At 43.8% G+C, this 15898-nt stretch overlaps 1 protein-coding gene across 5 annotated transcripts in view; it reads right to left on the bottom strand.

Moving 5' to 3' along the window:
* The window catches only part of Prkcq (protein kinase C, theta), a 129322-nt gene that overhangs the window by 20587 nt on the left and 92837 nt on the right, over positions 1 to 15898 (bottom strand). For all 5 annotated transcript variants that reach the window (XM_030248462.1, XM_006497398.4, XM_030248463.1 and 2 more), the window contains 2 exons: positions 3534 to 3625; positions 1112 to 1174 (listed from right to left, as the gene is read on the bottom strand). In XM_030248462.1, coding sequence (XP_030104322.1) covers positions 1112 to 1174; positions 3534 to 3625 — 155 coding nt within the window. The remainder of the gene's footprint in view (positions 1 to 1111; positions 1175 to 3533; positions 3626 to 15898) is intronic.

Below are 15898 nucleotides of genomic sequence, written 5' to 3'. Positions count from 1 at the left end.
CATCAGTTCATGATACTGGCTGCAGAGTAGTCAGTGGTGCCTACCCCACTATGAATATGTTCATATTCTCTCTCTCTCTCTCTCTCTCTCTCTCTCTCTCTCTCTCTCTCTCTCTCACACACACACACACACTCACACAACTTAAAAAGGAAGTGTATTCTTAAAGAGTGTCGTTAAGGAGACTGGCTTCCCCAAACATGCCTAGGTCAGCAGTTTTGACATGCTGCACAGAGAGAGCATGCTTGCCCAGACACATCTGGAAATGAATACTTATTTCTCATTATGTGATTGGTTGTTTTGTTTTTAACTTCAGAGAGCAAGGCCATATTCCACAAACACCAAAGCGTCAGTGTTGACCAAGGCTCTATACTGCCTACTGTCTGCAAAAAGCCAAGTGCAAGACAATGGAAGTTCTAGTGGTGACTCCAGGTCATGACTGTTCCAGGACAGCCCTTGTTTGTTTCTGGCTGTTCAGCCAACTCCTTCCCAGACCCTTTTCCTCCCTGCCTCCATGGCCCCTTCATCTATAGTGAGTCTGGAAATCAGGCATCTAACCTTTGAGGGTTTTATGTTAAATATGGGTCAACTGTGTTTGAGGAAGTGAGGACAGCAATGTAGTCACATCCCTCTGAGAGCTCTGACTGTAGAGAGCAAAATAATACTGTGTAGGGGAGAAGGTTTGAATTCATGAAAGAGGGCAGAGGAGTGGTCCGTGTGCCTCTGTAGGCTCCAGTCATGAGTTTTTATAGACGTTATATGAACCTCCCAGAAAGAGCTTCCTTCTCCCACCCAAGAGGAAACATTGCATAAGCATGTCTAGGTGACCCAGAAGCACGAGGTACAAAGGGGGCAAATGATGGAGAAAGCAGAATAATGTTGTCAGAGATGAATAGTGGCTGAAGGAGGAGCGGACAAGTCACAGGAAGGACAAGAGCCAGGACCAGAAGAAAGGAGGATGCGAGCCCAGACCTGTCTGGCTTCCAGGAGTAGATGTCACAGTGGGAAGGGCTCTAGCCGGAGACTTTTCTCCCCAGATATTTTCACATCATTCAACTGCAGTGCTTAAGTTAACTGGGTCATGAAGCAAAAAGTCAGACAGAGAATGGTTTACCTGTAGACAATTCCTTTGGAATGAAGGAACTGCAGACCAAGGATGACCTCAGCAGCATAAAACCTGCAAGAGAGACACGGCATGAGGACAAGAACAGCAGCGTAAACCCCCAAGACACAGCATGAGGACAGGGACAGCAGAGTACAACCCCCAAGACACAGCATGAGGACAGGGACAGCAGAGTAAACCCCCAAGAAAGACAGCCAAGACACGGCACGAGGTCAGGGACAGCAGAGTAAAACCCCCAAGACACAGCATGAGGACAGGGACAGCAGAGTAAACCCCCAGCCTTGTGATAGTTTACATGCATTCAACTACACGGCACACGCCCACTTTGGCTTAATTCCAGTGAAGACAATATTGTCCACTCTACACTTAACACAGAGACTCAGGCAGCCCAGAGAGCATAAAATAGGAGCTGGTCTCGTTAGTCAAGATCTTCTGAGCTCTTTACTGATCTTTTAAGCTCGGTAAACAGTAAGGTCCATATTATCATAAGACCCATGCAAACATAAAGTGTAATAAATAGCACAGTGTCGAAGGAAAATAACTTCCTCTTTCATTTTAAATTCTGCCTGGAGCCCAAATCACTGTATGCCAGGCCATTCCCAACATATTCGGCTAGAATGTTTTCTTATTAATAACATTAAGCATAGGCCAGAACCTTAGCTTGAGAGGTGAAGAAAAGGATATTAGAAGATAGACGATGATAAACCAACCCTCATCTTCGGTGGTGACAGGTCTAAAGGAAATGAGTTTATGTCTGTCCAGTGAGATTAAGCCAGACATAGGGCAGTTTCCCGGAAGTGAAGTATGTTGGAACCCAGGACAGGCAGCAGGTGTTCAAGTTAGCTTCACGCTTTATAGAACCCTCAGGGACAGAATGGTTCATTTCTAACACACACACACACACACACACACACACACACACACACACACACACACACACACACGCATGCACACATGCACGCACCCACACACAGACATACATACACAGACACACATAGATACACACAGACACACAGAGATACACACACAGAGATAGGCACACAGACACACACAGACACATACTCACATACACATACACACACAAAGACATACACACACACACTCAGATACACATACACACACAAAGACACACACACACACACACACACACACACACACACACACACACACACACACACGCAGTGTGCAATGCCAAGTGACTTCTGTGCAATGCTGCAGAAGCCTGATAAAGATAATGTCAGGTGCTTGGCTGAAGGTGCCTGGAGACATTGGGAGTGGTCAGTGCCCCCTTCTAGAGCGGATAAAATAGCCACATTGCTGGGGTTTTGCAGCAGCCAATGGACCAAGTCCATCTTTCAGTCCAGTTCAACCTAAATCACAAAGTGCTTACAAAGAGATACACGATAAATGGCTGAGCATCAAGGGGGGAAAAGCTGGTATATAGTTATCTTTGAAAACAACATTGATTGATTGATTGATTGTCTATCATGATGCATTTGTGGAGATCAGAGGATATCCTATGGGAGTCTTGGGTGGGACTCAGTTCCTGAGGCATTCTTACTGAGCTATATTGCCAGCCTTAGCTATCATCTGTAAATGACTCTAATTTCCATGCTTCCTTTTACTTGCATGTCACTGTGGGTTTGTCAGGAGAGAAGCAGGACCATGGCTAAGGGAAGAACAGCACCTGGCGGTGACCTGTGGGGCTCAGCCATGGTCCTACCAGGGAAACAGCTGGCTCTATTTCTCTTGCATCTCTGGTTACTTGATGCTAGAGAAGGTGCAGGAAGGCCTGAATGCTTTCTAACTTTGCACTGAGTTTTCTCCTGGTAGGCTGCAGCTCAGTTCCACCCTCAGGGCCACAGGGAACATCCGAGGTCCCTTTCACTGCTCTTTCCAAAGGATACATAGTTGCATCTGCGCTCAGTGAGTTACAGCTTGCTGGACTGGAGGAGTTTGCTATGGACTGAAGTAATCCTTTGTAGCACATGGAACAAGGGATGGATTTCAGTTTCACAAAATGGAAAAATTTTGACTTGTTTGACACTATTCCCAAGTGTTTACCTTGTTCTGGGACTTACCTGTGCCAAGAAAGCAGGTAAGAAAAATAACACGAGGGGGCTAAGAACATGGCTGTGTGGTTAAGACTACTTCCAGAGGACCCAGGTTCAAATCCCAGCATCCATATCAGTTTGGTTCACAATTGCCTGTATCTCTAGTTCCAGGGGACCTGACACCTTCTCCTAGATTCTGAGGGTACTGTGTGCACATGTTAACATACGCACATATGAGCACACACACAAAATCATTAAAAGTAAATAAAAGCGACCAGCTGAGGAAACCATCTGTAAGTGCTGGGTGCACGTAATAAAGCAAGAATACAGAATGTCCCAGATCCCAAGTAGGCACTTACGTGGCTCTGGAAAGATCAAATTTGTGGCAACTTTGGATGTGGTACATTAAGTCGCCTCCATTGAGATACTCCATCACGAAAAAGAGATTTTCCTAAGAGAAAAACAACCATTGTCAATTTGTTTTTTTTAGCACAGAAAGAAAAGAAAGTTAACCTTGTGAAGAGATTAGATAATTTTAGAGAAAACAATTCTATCATTAAGTTTCTAATGAAAAGACTGATAAAATACTGAAGCCGAATTATATTTTTGGACCCCAGGGCTTGTGGGGAATCCTAGTGAGAGGGTGGGTAACACACTAAGGACCTTATGATGGGCTGGATTTTGCTGCTGATCAATGGACAGTGTGGAAGGCTTAGCAGTGTGGATTATACACTTGCTTGAATATCCTTGAATGCATAGGGTGGTGTCTGCTTCTCTTAGCCAGGGCATGGGGTCCTCCCATGTTATATGATGCTCAGCCAACAATCACTTGTTCTAAGAGTGATAGCTCAGGTCTTCCATCAAAGAGTCCTCAGCCTTGTCATCGAGTTTGCATATTACCCTCATTTCCATACATCACTCATGGCAAAGGTAGGCATAGTGTTTGAGCATGTCGCTTCTAGGGTAGGATACTCTGCCCGGCATTTGAAATACAACACTTATGAGAAGTAATTAACAGAAAACCTGGGTAGTTCTCAGGTCATGGGTGGCAGTATCGAGTATCAGAGTCTCATATCCCTACCAGTTCATGTTCGACCAACAACGTGAGACACTACTTCTTCAAGAAAAATAGCCACAGCTCTCTGAATGCCCCTGAATGCCTAAGAGTTTTCAGGAGTCATAGCGTCACTAACCTATGAAGTGTGGAGACAGTGAGTTTGTGCACACATTTGCACTTAACCACATCTGAGTGACTTTTTAACAAACAGAATTAACTTTCTGTCTGGAGCGGAGACTTGATGAGGCAGTCTAGTTTATTTGGTGAGCCCCAAGTCCTAGTGCCAGACCTGTTATAAAACAAGGTGGACAGATCCCGAGGAATGACACAGGAGGCTGACTCCTAGCCTCCGCAGGGATGTGCACACGTATGCACCTGTACATTCACACATACACACCCACTACACATAAAAGCAACTGGTAAGACCATCTGTCAAAATTACTGAGAAGATGGTTAGTTTGTATTGTCAGGACACAGATAGGGTCCTGCGGTGTTTTTCTTGGATTTCACAGTTGAGACATAGTTACACAGTGCCACAATTTATTTACTTCAGGCTTAGAAACAGTGGATAAGAGAAACTAGAGGAAAAAATGTAACTGCATCCTGTTGGGGTAACATTTTTGTACTTTGGGTGAAGGTTGTCTTTCTATTATTCAGCTGTTGATTTCTGCACCAGCAGAGAGCTGGCTATTGGGGAGATTTTGGTATTGCTATTCCTCTGGCTCATCACCTGCCTCTGTATTTTATAAACATACACTTTCCTCACTTGCTGATTGGTTTAATAAAGAGTTTCTGGCCAATGGCTAGGCTGAAAAGGGAAGGCAGGACTTCTGGTCAGAGGGAGAGTCTCTGGGAAAAACAGCAGAAGCAGGAAGATGTGCCTGTGGGACATGGAGGTGGTTGAGGACTGAGAGGAGGGTAAAGGACTAGCCAGATGGTGGGCTGTGAGCTAGGATAACAGGACTAAGCTAGGCGAGCTAGCTGGAAGGTAGCCTCAGCTAAGGCCTAAGTGATAATAAAAATTAGTAAGTCCTTGTGCCATTAGTTATACTTCTGGTGGGTCCAGAAAGTCCCATTCTACCACCCCACAGATTTCACACATTATTCTTATGACAGGGACTCTGTGAAAGTTGGGGGTCTAAAGGAGGGCCTATAACTGTCTTCTTGAGTCACTCAGCCTAACTCAGTTTGGACTTTCCCAGTTGTCAGGGATTTCTGTAGCAACTTTGAAGGGGTCCAGGTAAGCTGGTCCTGACGTGTCTTGAGCTAACTCTGTTTTGTTTCTCTGGTCTGTCTCTGGGTCTTTTCCTTTGTGATATCGAGTTTTGCAGTGTGGTTGAGGCTGGCCTTGACAGCCTACTACAAGCAATCATGAGTTTCCCCAGTAGCACCAGATCCCTGAAGAACCAGACCTGAGTAAGGATCAAGCAGACCAGTCTGCTCAAGGCCTCTGGGCTATGTGCTTCTTGTCACCAGCTTTTGACTTTGTCCTATAAGCTATAGCACTCTGAAGCCAGAACTTTGAAGTCCAGTGTGGTGACACATACCTGTAATTCCAGCACTAGGGAGGCTGAGGCAGGGGGGTCACAGAAAACAGCCTGCGTTACAGAGTGAATTGAAAGCCAGCCAGAAATACATTAAAACCACGTGGTGTTTGGAGTCTAGGGATCCCATTTTTGAGCATAGATAGCTTTTAAAAAAAGTTTAATCCCATGACTGAAATTTACATACAGGGCTGGAGAGATGGCTCAGTGGTTAAGAGCACTGACTGCTTTTCCAGAGGTCCTGAGTTTAATTCCCAGCAACCACATGGTGGCTCACAACCATCTGTAATGGGACCCTGTGCCATCTTCTGGTGTGTCTGAAGACAGTGACAGTGTATTCATATAAAATAAATAATTAAATCTTTAAATAAAAAAATAGAGATTTCACAAATAACTTTCACTAGTGGCCAGGAAAGGAAGCCTCAGAAAAAGTGACTTCTGGCTGTCCTGGACCCCTTCAGAGCTGCTCCCAAAAGCTCTGCCAACTGGAAAGGTGCAGACTGAGGCAGATAGAGTTATCCAAGTGGACGAGACTTGGAGTAGCCAAGAGAGCATGGGCTTTGTCAAGTCTTAGAGATGAGCTCGAATCACCTTTATTTACAGAGGGAGTTCACTAACCTCTTCTGGGCTTCATTCTGTTTCTGAAATCAGGGCCCTTGTACCTCATAGGAATGTTCTGAGTATGAAATGAGAGGGTTATTTGTAGAAAGTGAACTTAAAGCTAGCCCCTTAGATGCACTGAGTAACTGGTGACTGTAGTCATTGTAAGAAAATGAGTGAGATTAATTAGTACTAACAAGCAAACATAAAGAAATGTTTTTTCAAGAAAGAATGAACAGCCCTGCCCCAGCTCTTGGAAGAAAGAAGAAAACAGAATTGGATTTTCATTTCTGAGGCTGTTCTCTTGGCTCTGCTCCCCAGCTTCAAGAAGACACAGAGGAACTCTGTGAGACAGTTCGGGCTGGGCTCATTTTACATGGCCCTTGCTGTACCTTAGCAGGTACAAAGGGTCTCTCCAGGTAGGCAGGAACTCAAATTTTAACGGGTTGGGGAGTGAGATGCTACAACTCTGCCCCACCTTTAGCTCATGAACTCCTGGTATAGGACACCAGGGGTTCTAATATCTGAGCCCAGACCAGCCTGCTGCTACCCAGTTGAATGATGAAGCCCTACCAACCCAGGGCTTCAGTGAGACGTGTCTGTGAGAACCTTGACCGAACACCACATATTTTTATATATTTTTCCTTTCCTTGGGGAAAAGATAAAGTTAATAGAGAGAACTCACTCAGCACATTATACCAAGATCTATGCAATACTCCTAGGCAATCCACACGGGAGGATGCCAAGCTTGTAAAGTCCCAGGTGATATGATGGCCCAGAAAAACACATCCTTGTTGTATAAGTGAGGGGAAGCGAGGAACCTTCTTTTGGATGTCCTTCAAGCGATGGACCATACAGCTAGCTTTCCTAAGGACTACCATGTTTCCAGAAGAAAGATGGAACAAAGGGTGGGGCTTCCTCTGCTCAAACAGCTCTTGGGTATGTTTGCAGAGCTTGGCTATTGGTGGAGTACAGGTGTTTAGGGTACCCAGAGTCCAGAGCCCCAGAATGGAATGTTTAATACTTCCATGGGCGGCAGGATGGAAGAGTAGAAAGACTGAAAAAGTCTGAAGGGAATGTGTCTTGTGCTGTTTAGAATAATCCATGGAGGTGGTAGGAAGATGCATTTTGATTGGTCATTTTACTTGGTTTCTAAAAATGTGTGTCTCGTTCTTTGAGGCAAAACCCACTGTGGGATGCTTAGAGGAGAGACAGGACAGACTGAAGCAAGGGACTCAATTATGATCCCTGGGGCTCATCTCAATCTTGGTATTCAGAGTCCTATTTAAGTAGCCTATGACATAGCCTCTTGCCAAGAGGTCCTTTAAGAGTGAACTCTACATTAGAAAGGTATCCTGGGGCTGGCAAGATGGCTCAGCCAGGAAAGGCACTTGTTGCCAAAATTGATGGCCTGAGTAGGATCCCAGATTCCACACTGACACTGTGACTTTCTTGGCAATTTCTACACATGTGCTGTAGCATGAGTGCACACACACACACACACACACACACACACACACTCCGTAGGAGCAAGCACACTCCAGTTCTCAGCACCACTGTTAGTATTGGGTTGAACACCGACTGGCAATGAGCATTCCTGCAGGGCTTTCTACCAAAGCCACCTCCTCAGGATGCATTCCATGAATGTCCTTCCACCCCACACTGGTTTTAACAGAACAAGATACCATGGTGTTTCCACCACATGCCTTAGTGTTTTATATTCTTGGTGCACTGAAAATGTAATTATGGGCTGGGGGCCTCAGAATGCATACAAAATCATTTGTGGAATGTATGTAATCTTAAAAGAGATGGAAGAATCCAAGATGCTTGAAGGCCAGCTAGCCTGGCATATGAAGCCATGACAACGGGACCAACACTTGAGGTTATCTTCTGACCTCCATTCCACACATGTGCCAACAAATATATTAATTATACCCTTGAAAAATTATTGAAACATACACTTTAAGAACCCTTAAAAATTAGAAATAGCCTAGTGGCTTTGCAGAGAATTTTATGTGTCTCTGTGCAAAGGATAACATTACCTACAGCTTCTGCAAAGCTCTTTCTCCTTAGCTGGAGAAAACATTGCTGTGTGTGTGTGTGTGTGGTCTAACATCCATATTTCTTTGTGTTCATCTTCTTTGTTATATCCATACAAAAAATTAGCTGTGAAGGAGCTTATTCATATAAAAAGTTTTAATAATTTCAGTAGCTTTGTGCCTTTCTCTGTCCCTTCAGAGTGGAGGATTACCATGCTGACTCATATATAGTGGCTTCTCAGGCCTTGAACTTGGGTCCTCACGCTTGCTAGGCAAATATTTTACCTGAGCCCCATTCTGAACTAATTTTAACCCATTGTCTTTAGGATCTTCTTTTGTGACTTCCACTAGTTTTTATTATTCTGTTTTATCCTTTTTTAAAAATTACATTGTCAGTACAGTGTGGGCTTCTTCAGTGTTAGAAAAGCTAAAGATTCCCTCAGCTATGGATCACCACAGTGAAGGCTTTTTTAAGCCTACTTCCTAAAGGGGAAAGACTCATGTGATCTTGCATGGCAAGGTTTTATGTGGGAATTACAAGTGAGAACTGCCCCTTCTATGATCGCAGCTCTGGGTGTGGGGGAGGGAGAGGGGCTTTTTGCTTCACTGCAGATCACAGAGTCAGGACTGCTCCAGCACACACAGTTGCTGTTGAGTAGCGTGATGTAGCAGGGTGAGGCTATGGTGCCATGTTAACAACTCCATGATGTCTTCCGAGGTTCAGTCCAAAATTCTGGGTGCACTTCTAAACCCTGCATTGGTGTTTGATCAATCAGGAGTTAGATGTTCCGGTATTGTAGGAGATTGGCGCAATTTGGGATTTACTCATTGTTTCTTTGAAAAAAGCCTTAATCTGGTTCAGGCTGCTTTACCACTCAATATCTTCCTGTCACAGTTTCTGAGTGCTGCAGCTACAGGGCTCTCTTACCTCATCAGGTTCTTTCATTTTTAATTTATCTGACTACAAATTGAGATGTTCTGTGAAACAAGGTTTATTTCCTTTTTTTTCCGGTAAATATATACCATAACAGATCTAACCGAAAGTCCTTTGTATAATTCAATATATAAAGGTGCAGTGTGTGTGTGTGTGTGTGTGTGTGTGTGTGTGTGTGTGTGTGTGTGTACACATGCATGAATGTGCACATGCAAGGGAGGAAGAGAGGGAAATGGCTCTTTACAAACTAGCAAGCTCATTTATCCTGGCCTGTTTATGTTTCTACTGTAAACTTTAATTATTAGAATTCACCACCTTTGTAGATTTATTGGTGCGAGTCAGAAATAAGTGGTCTGAGTTTGGTACCTTGCAACGGGGACTTGGGCTCAGTTGTATTTACTGGCTTAATTGTCCCGTGGGGCTCTTCTTGCATTAACTAACCAATTATTTTCCTTTGCAATCAAAGTGCAACTAAAACTCCTTTCATGAATTTTAAAAGGGGCTTCCTTGGTGTGTTTAATCTCTGAGGAGAGGCACTGCAGCAACATTCTCGCTGCTTTGTGGTCTGACCTTCAGTGGGTTCCTTGTTCCTCTGAGATATTCCAATCCCTTGTCTATAAAATATGGACATTAATAATGCCTACTTCATAGGCTGCTAGGAAGAGTAAATGAACTCAAATACATAATGTGCCCAGAACATGGAGTGACACTGTAAGCACTCTATAAATGTCAGATGTCTTCAAATTTATTATTACAGTTATTAAATATAATCCTCACATGTTCATACCTTGAGAACTAATGTCTCAGGAACAGGCTGGATTTTACCATAGAAGGTAAGTTGTCTGACCTGGGGGGTTGATGTGCAAATGTCCCCTTTTGTTGACTATTTAAAATTATTAAATTATCACTGAGACTGCAAAACCATTGGGCGTAGCTCACCCTGTAATCTCAGGACTCATGAGGCTGCATAAAGAGTAGCCTTAGACAGCAGTCAATGTCCATATCAATGAAGAAGGCTCATTATGACGCTGGTTCATTGATAAATTCATGTAGCTATTGGTATTTCTGACAGGGAAACAGACTTGGTACTTGAAGCCAGTAATATGCAGTCTCTTGAATCTCATCTAAGTAAGACAATCATCTTATTTCATTGAAGGTTCTCAGAAGAAAATATGGCCCAATACAAAGTAGTAATCTGTTGGACATAAAATTCCATCTCTGAAAATTATTTGGAGGGCTGGGGATGAGGTGGAGTGCTTGCCTCTGGAACATGAAGACCTGGATTCAAGTCAGGCAGGAAATGAATGAGATGTGTGTTGACAAACACTTAAGATCACAGCACTTTGCTGGCTAGAATGTGGAGAAAGAGGAACACTCCTCCATTGTTGGCGGGATTACAAGCTGGTACAACCACTCTGGAAATCAGTCTGGCAGTTCCTCAGAAAATTGGACATAGTACTACCGGAGGATCCAGCAATACCTCTCCTGGGCATATACCCAGAAGATGTTCCAACTTGTAATAAGGACACATGCTCCACTATGTTCATAGCAGCCTTATTTATAATAGCCAGAACCTGGAAAGAACCCAGATGTCCCTCAACAGAGGAATGGATACAAAAAATGTGGTACATTTACACAGTGGAGTACTACTCAGCTATTAAAAACAATGAATTTATGATTAGGCAAATGGATGGATCTGGAGGATATCATCCTGAGTGAGGTAACCCAATCACAAAAGAAGTCGCTTGATATGCACTCACTGATAAGTGGATATTAGCCCAGAAATTTAGAATACCCACAATACAATTTGCAAAACACATGAAACTCAAGAAGAAGGAAGACCAAAGTGCGGATATTTCATTCCTTCTTAGAATGGGGAACAAAATACCCATGGAAACATTTACAGAGGCAAAGTTCTGAGCTTAGATAGAAGGAAGAAAAGACCATCCAGAGTCTGTCCCACCCAGGGATCCATACCAGATACAACCACCAAACACAGACACTATTGCATATGCCAGCAAGATTTTGCTGATAGGACGCTGATATAGCTATCTCTTGTGAGGCTATGCCAGTGCCTGGCAAATACAGAAGTGGATGCTCACAGTCATCTATTGGATGGAACACAGGGCCCATAAAGAAGGAGCTAGAGAAAGTACCCAAGGAACTAAAGGGGTCAGCAACCCTATAGGAGGAACAACAATATGAACTAACCAGTACTCCCCAGAACTATGTTTCTAGTTGCATATGTAGCAGAGGATGGCCTAGTCGGCCACCAATGAGAGGAGAGGCCTTTGGTCTTGTGAAGATCATATGTACCAGTATAGGGGAATGCCAAGGCCAGGAAGCATGAGTGGGTGGGTTGGGGAGCAGGGCGGGGCGGGGAGGGGTATAAGGGGACTTTTGGGATAGCATTTGAAATGTAAATGAAGAAAATATCTAATAAAAAAGGGCCTCGGATTGTGGGAAAATATGAGTATTTCAAATGCTAGCTGATTCTTAGACGAGGCATAAAGCATTCTGTGAACATTCTAGCTTCAGCCAAAAGAAGATTGTAACCATAGACACAAACACTGTTAGATGCACACTGGCTTATGTAGTGTGTTTTCGCTGCAATGCTCACATTTTCCAACTAAAGAAAGAATGCAAGAAACAGTCAGAGGAACTGTTGTCAAGTGCTTGGGATAAATGAGAACTTCACAGCATCAAAGAAATGAGCTGGCGAATTTACCAAAGCAGGAGCAAGTAACTTTGAAAATGCATGGGAAACTTGACAAGTGTCACATAAATGACGTCAGGAACACCAACTCTTTCGCTAGGAAAACAGGGTGGAAACAAAAAGCAAGCAATTATAGATACTTTCCCCTAGGTATCATTTTCCTCCAGAGGCTAGGAAGCTCACATAATCATTTCTTTGTTTTTGTCTTTTTATAAAATTTTATTTACTCTTTTAATAATTAAACATTATAGAAGGGGACATAAAGTTGGGAGGGAGATGTATTGGGGAGTCCTGGGGAGATACAGAGGTGGGAGGGATGGATGCCTGCAATCAAGATGCAGGAAAATTTCAAAGAATGATGTAATAAAATTTACATATGAGATTTTCAATATCTGAAAAAGAAATGAAATCAAGACTGAAGTTCTGACTAAAATAAGATAGAAGTAGATCTTAGTCTTCTCAGAGTATCACAGATTAAACATAATGTGATAATGTTCTACTTTCAAGATCATCAGCTAAGACGGTGGGCACTGAAGAATGGAAGACATCTATCCATTGGGATGCAGCCCATGACAGCCAGTGGACAGAGCTAGGAATTCCGCTCAGAGAGCAGGCCAGCTACTATACATGTCTACAAGCAAATGAAACAGGCTGATGGGTAGCTCAGTTGCTGGAGTACTTGCATAGTGTGCACAAAACCCTGGATTCCATTGCAAGTATCATGGAAACCAGCCATTTGGGAATCTAAGCATTTGGGAGGTAGAAGCAGGAGGACCAGAGGTTTCTTGGCAAATCTCAAGACTGAGGCCAGAGTCAGGGCTACTGAGACCTATCTGAATAAGAAACCAAAATAAAACCAAACCAAACTATACAAGCCCTCAGAGAATTCTTAGCCTTGGCTGGCCCGGAGAACCTACTAATCCACTTTTATTATGGTTGTATGCACTGATGTGAAGAAATATGCCAGAGTTCCAGCCAGGTGCGAAAGCACCTGTGGGTTTGGACAGCAGATGAAGGAAGCTATGGCATGGCATGCCTAGTGCCCTGGTTTCTGTTGTTTGGTTTTACATGTCAAGGAATCCCTGCATATCTGTCATTAATTTTCCCCATTATCCTCTGTGACACTGGGCAAAACATTTCACCCAAACTCTCCAAGCACTGAAGTTTACCACGAATTGACTTTAAAACTACCAAACTTGATAAAGCGACTGCGAATCTACCTGCTGAATCACAGTGTCACTGACATCAGAGACAGAGGTGGTGGGCGCTGCCTGATCAACATTCACGTGAGCAACCATTTCTGCAATAATCTATCTTGGCACTTAAAGAGAGGGCCATCGGTCAGGATCGACCAGTGTTCCTTCTGGCCTAGCACAGGGACAAGGATGTCATCTACATGTGACTTTTTATTATTCCCTTCTTTGCTATAGAGCTGTGATGATGGCCAGAGCTCCTGACTCAGCCAGAGGATGCATAGATTGAAGTGTTTGCAACGGCTTCAGACGAGGCAGCTCCTGAGTAACTAGCTTGAGACTCACCACTGCGATGTCAGATCTTGCTTTTAAATTGTGGACAGAATGACAAATTTTTGGGGGAAAAAGGCTTTTTGTCTTACTTCAAGTAATGATCTTGCTGTTGCTATGGTACTTCCCCCCACAATGTTTCAGACATCTCTACAAAGAGCTCCTTTTCTTTCTTGTGTATTTGGAGGCAAGGAGGTGAACCAAAGCCACCAAGCCATGTTAGAGACTTTTCAAAGGATGGTGTCTCCTGCCTTGAAGCTGTAACCAGAAGCGCAGTGCTGTGTGTTCTAAAATAGAAAGTGAAACTCATTTTTTCCCTTGTACCTTTGTTTTTTTTATTATTACTGTTTCTTAGGAAAGAGAATTTTCCAGGAAACTATGGTGGTGGTGGTGAGGGGGATGGCATACATCATAGAGAACTCTGACACTCATAGTGGCTGTCGTGCAAATGCACTCCTGGGAAGGTCTCAGAGCTGTGCTTGTAGGATTAAAATAGCCTTTGAGGTCTGTTTGTCAACACTTGTGTGTGCGCGCATGCAATGCCTGTGGAGGCCAGAAGGGGGCGTCAGATTGCTTGGAACTGGAGTTACAGACAGTGGTTAGCCACCATGTAGGTCATCAAATGCTGTCATTTGAACCTGTGTCCTCTGTAAAAGCAGCCAGCGCTCTTAACCACTGAGCCATCTCTCCAGACTTGCTCACTCTGGCATGTATGGGCCTCCAGAGAAGGAAATGAAATAGCATTTAAACAAGACTTGCTAAAAATTAAAATAAAGGCAGCAGAATATTATTTTTCCAAATTAGGTAGATCTTTTTTACTTTCTTTATTACTAACTAATTTTTTAAAAAACCAAGACAGGCAAAGCCTGGTAAGCCAGCCCCGGACAGTTTTCCAGTCTTGCTTCTTTTGAGGAAAACTTCAGACCGCACAGATCCCGGTTCTCTGAGGCGCATTCAGGACTTAATTTAACAAGGGTTTTAAAGGAAATCTGTGAGAAGATGGAGTTTCAAAGTTCACGTTTAATTTATTCCAGTTGTTTTTAATTCACTTGTGGGTTGTGTGTGTAACGTTTTCCATTTATTCTTAATTCGTTTGTGAGTGGGTTCTTCTGATTTATGACAGTTGTTCTGGAAGATGGTTTTTTCTTATATATTTTCTCATCTTTTTTTCTAAAAGATTAATTTATAGAAGTAAAATGTATGTGTAGTGGTGCTTTGCCGTTGTGCATGCCTGTGTGCTGTGCTGTGCTGTGCGTGCATGCATGCGTGCGTGTGTGTGTGTGTGTGTGTGTGTGTGTGAGAGAGAGAGAGAGAGAGAGAGAGAGAGAGAGAGAGAGAGAGAGAGAGAGAGAATGCACATGAATGTGCACACGCCATTCCCAGCAGAGGCCAGAGGAGGGTGACAGATCGCCTGGAACCGTTTCCTAATTATCCTGAACTAGGAGGCAAGGGAACTTCAGAGCCCTGCCAATGAAAGGCCGAACTGAGGCTAAACTTCTGCATCCAAACACACAACTCTTGTCCTTTTCACAGAGGCCTACGCTTGCTTTCTTACCATATTTTTACCCACCAAATTCTCATTTGTGAATATTAAAAATTGTATGTCTGTCCATGTGCACATCACACACAGAGAGAAAGAGAGAGAGACAGAGACAGAGACACAGAGAGAACACAGGTGTATGGGTGTGGAGGTCAGGGGTCATCCTTGGGTGTGGTTCCTCAGGACACTGCTGCCCCCACCCCCACCCTCCACCCCGTTTTCTGAGGCAGGCCTTCAGGGGGTCTGTACCTTTTTTATTTGGCTAAGGTGGCTGGCCAGGATGTCCCAGGGACCCCTTGTCTCCACCTCCCCAGTACTGAGATGGTAAGTACACATTCTACACTTGCCCTTTTAATGGATCCTGGGGCTAGAACTCAGATTTGTGTGGTGAGCTTGTAATGTCGTAAGCTACCTCCCTGGGCCAATGTTAAAAGTCTTTAATGGTTTGAGCCACATGCCCCTTAATAAATAATAGTGGAACAACCTGGACACCTGTCATCCGTTCTCGTGTTCAGTAGCAGCACTCTTTGGAGGTAGGCGGCAACCAAATCAACTTTCTGGGGGAAACAATCCAACTCTTCAGGACAGTGACAGTGAATTCATCTTATGTCTAGTTTTGCTGGAGTACATAGGCCACTAGACTTAGAGCAAGCCAGGCAAGCCTCGGCCACTAACTAAGCCACACTATCGGCTTTTTCTTACTGTGACAAGGCCTCACAGAGTGGCCCAGGCTGACCTTGTACTCATGCTATAGCTCAGGACGGCTTTGAA

The sequence above is a fragment of the Mus musculus genome, chromosome 2 (genome assembly GCF_000001635.26).
Source record: "Mus musculus strain C57BL/6J chromosome 2, GRCm38.p6 C57BL/6J".
In the NCBI taxonomy this organism is placed as follows: domain Eukaryota; kingdom Metazoa; phylum Chordata; class Mammalia; order Rodentia; family Muridae; genus Mus; species Mus musculus.
This window is presented reverse-complemented; position numbering and strand designations above follow the sequence as displayed.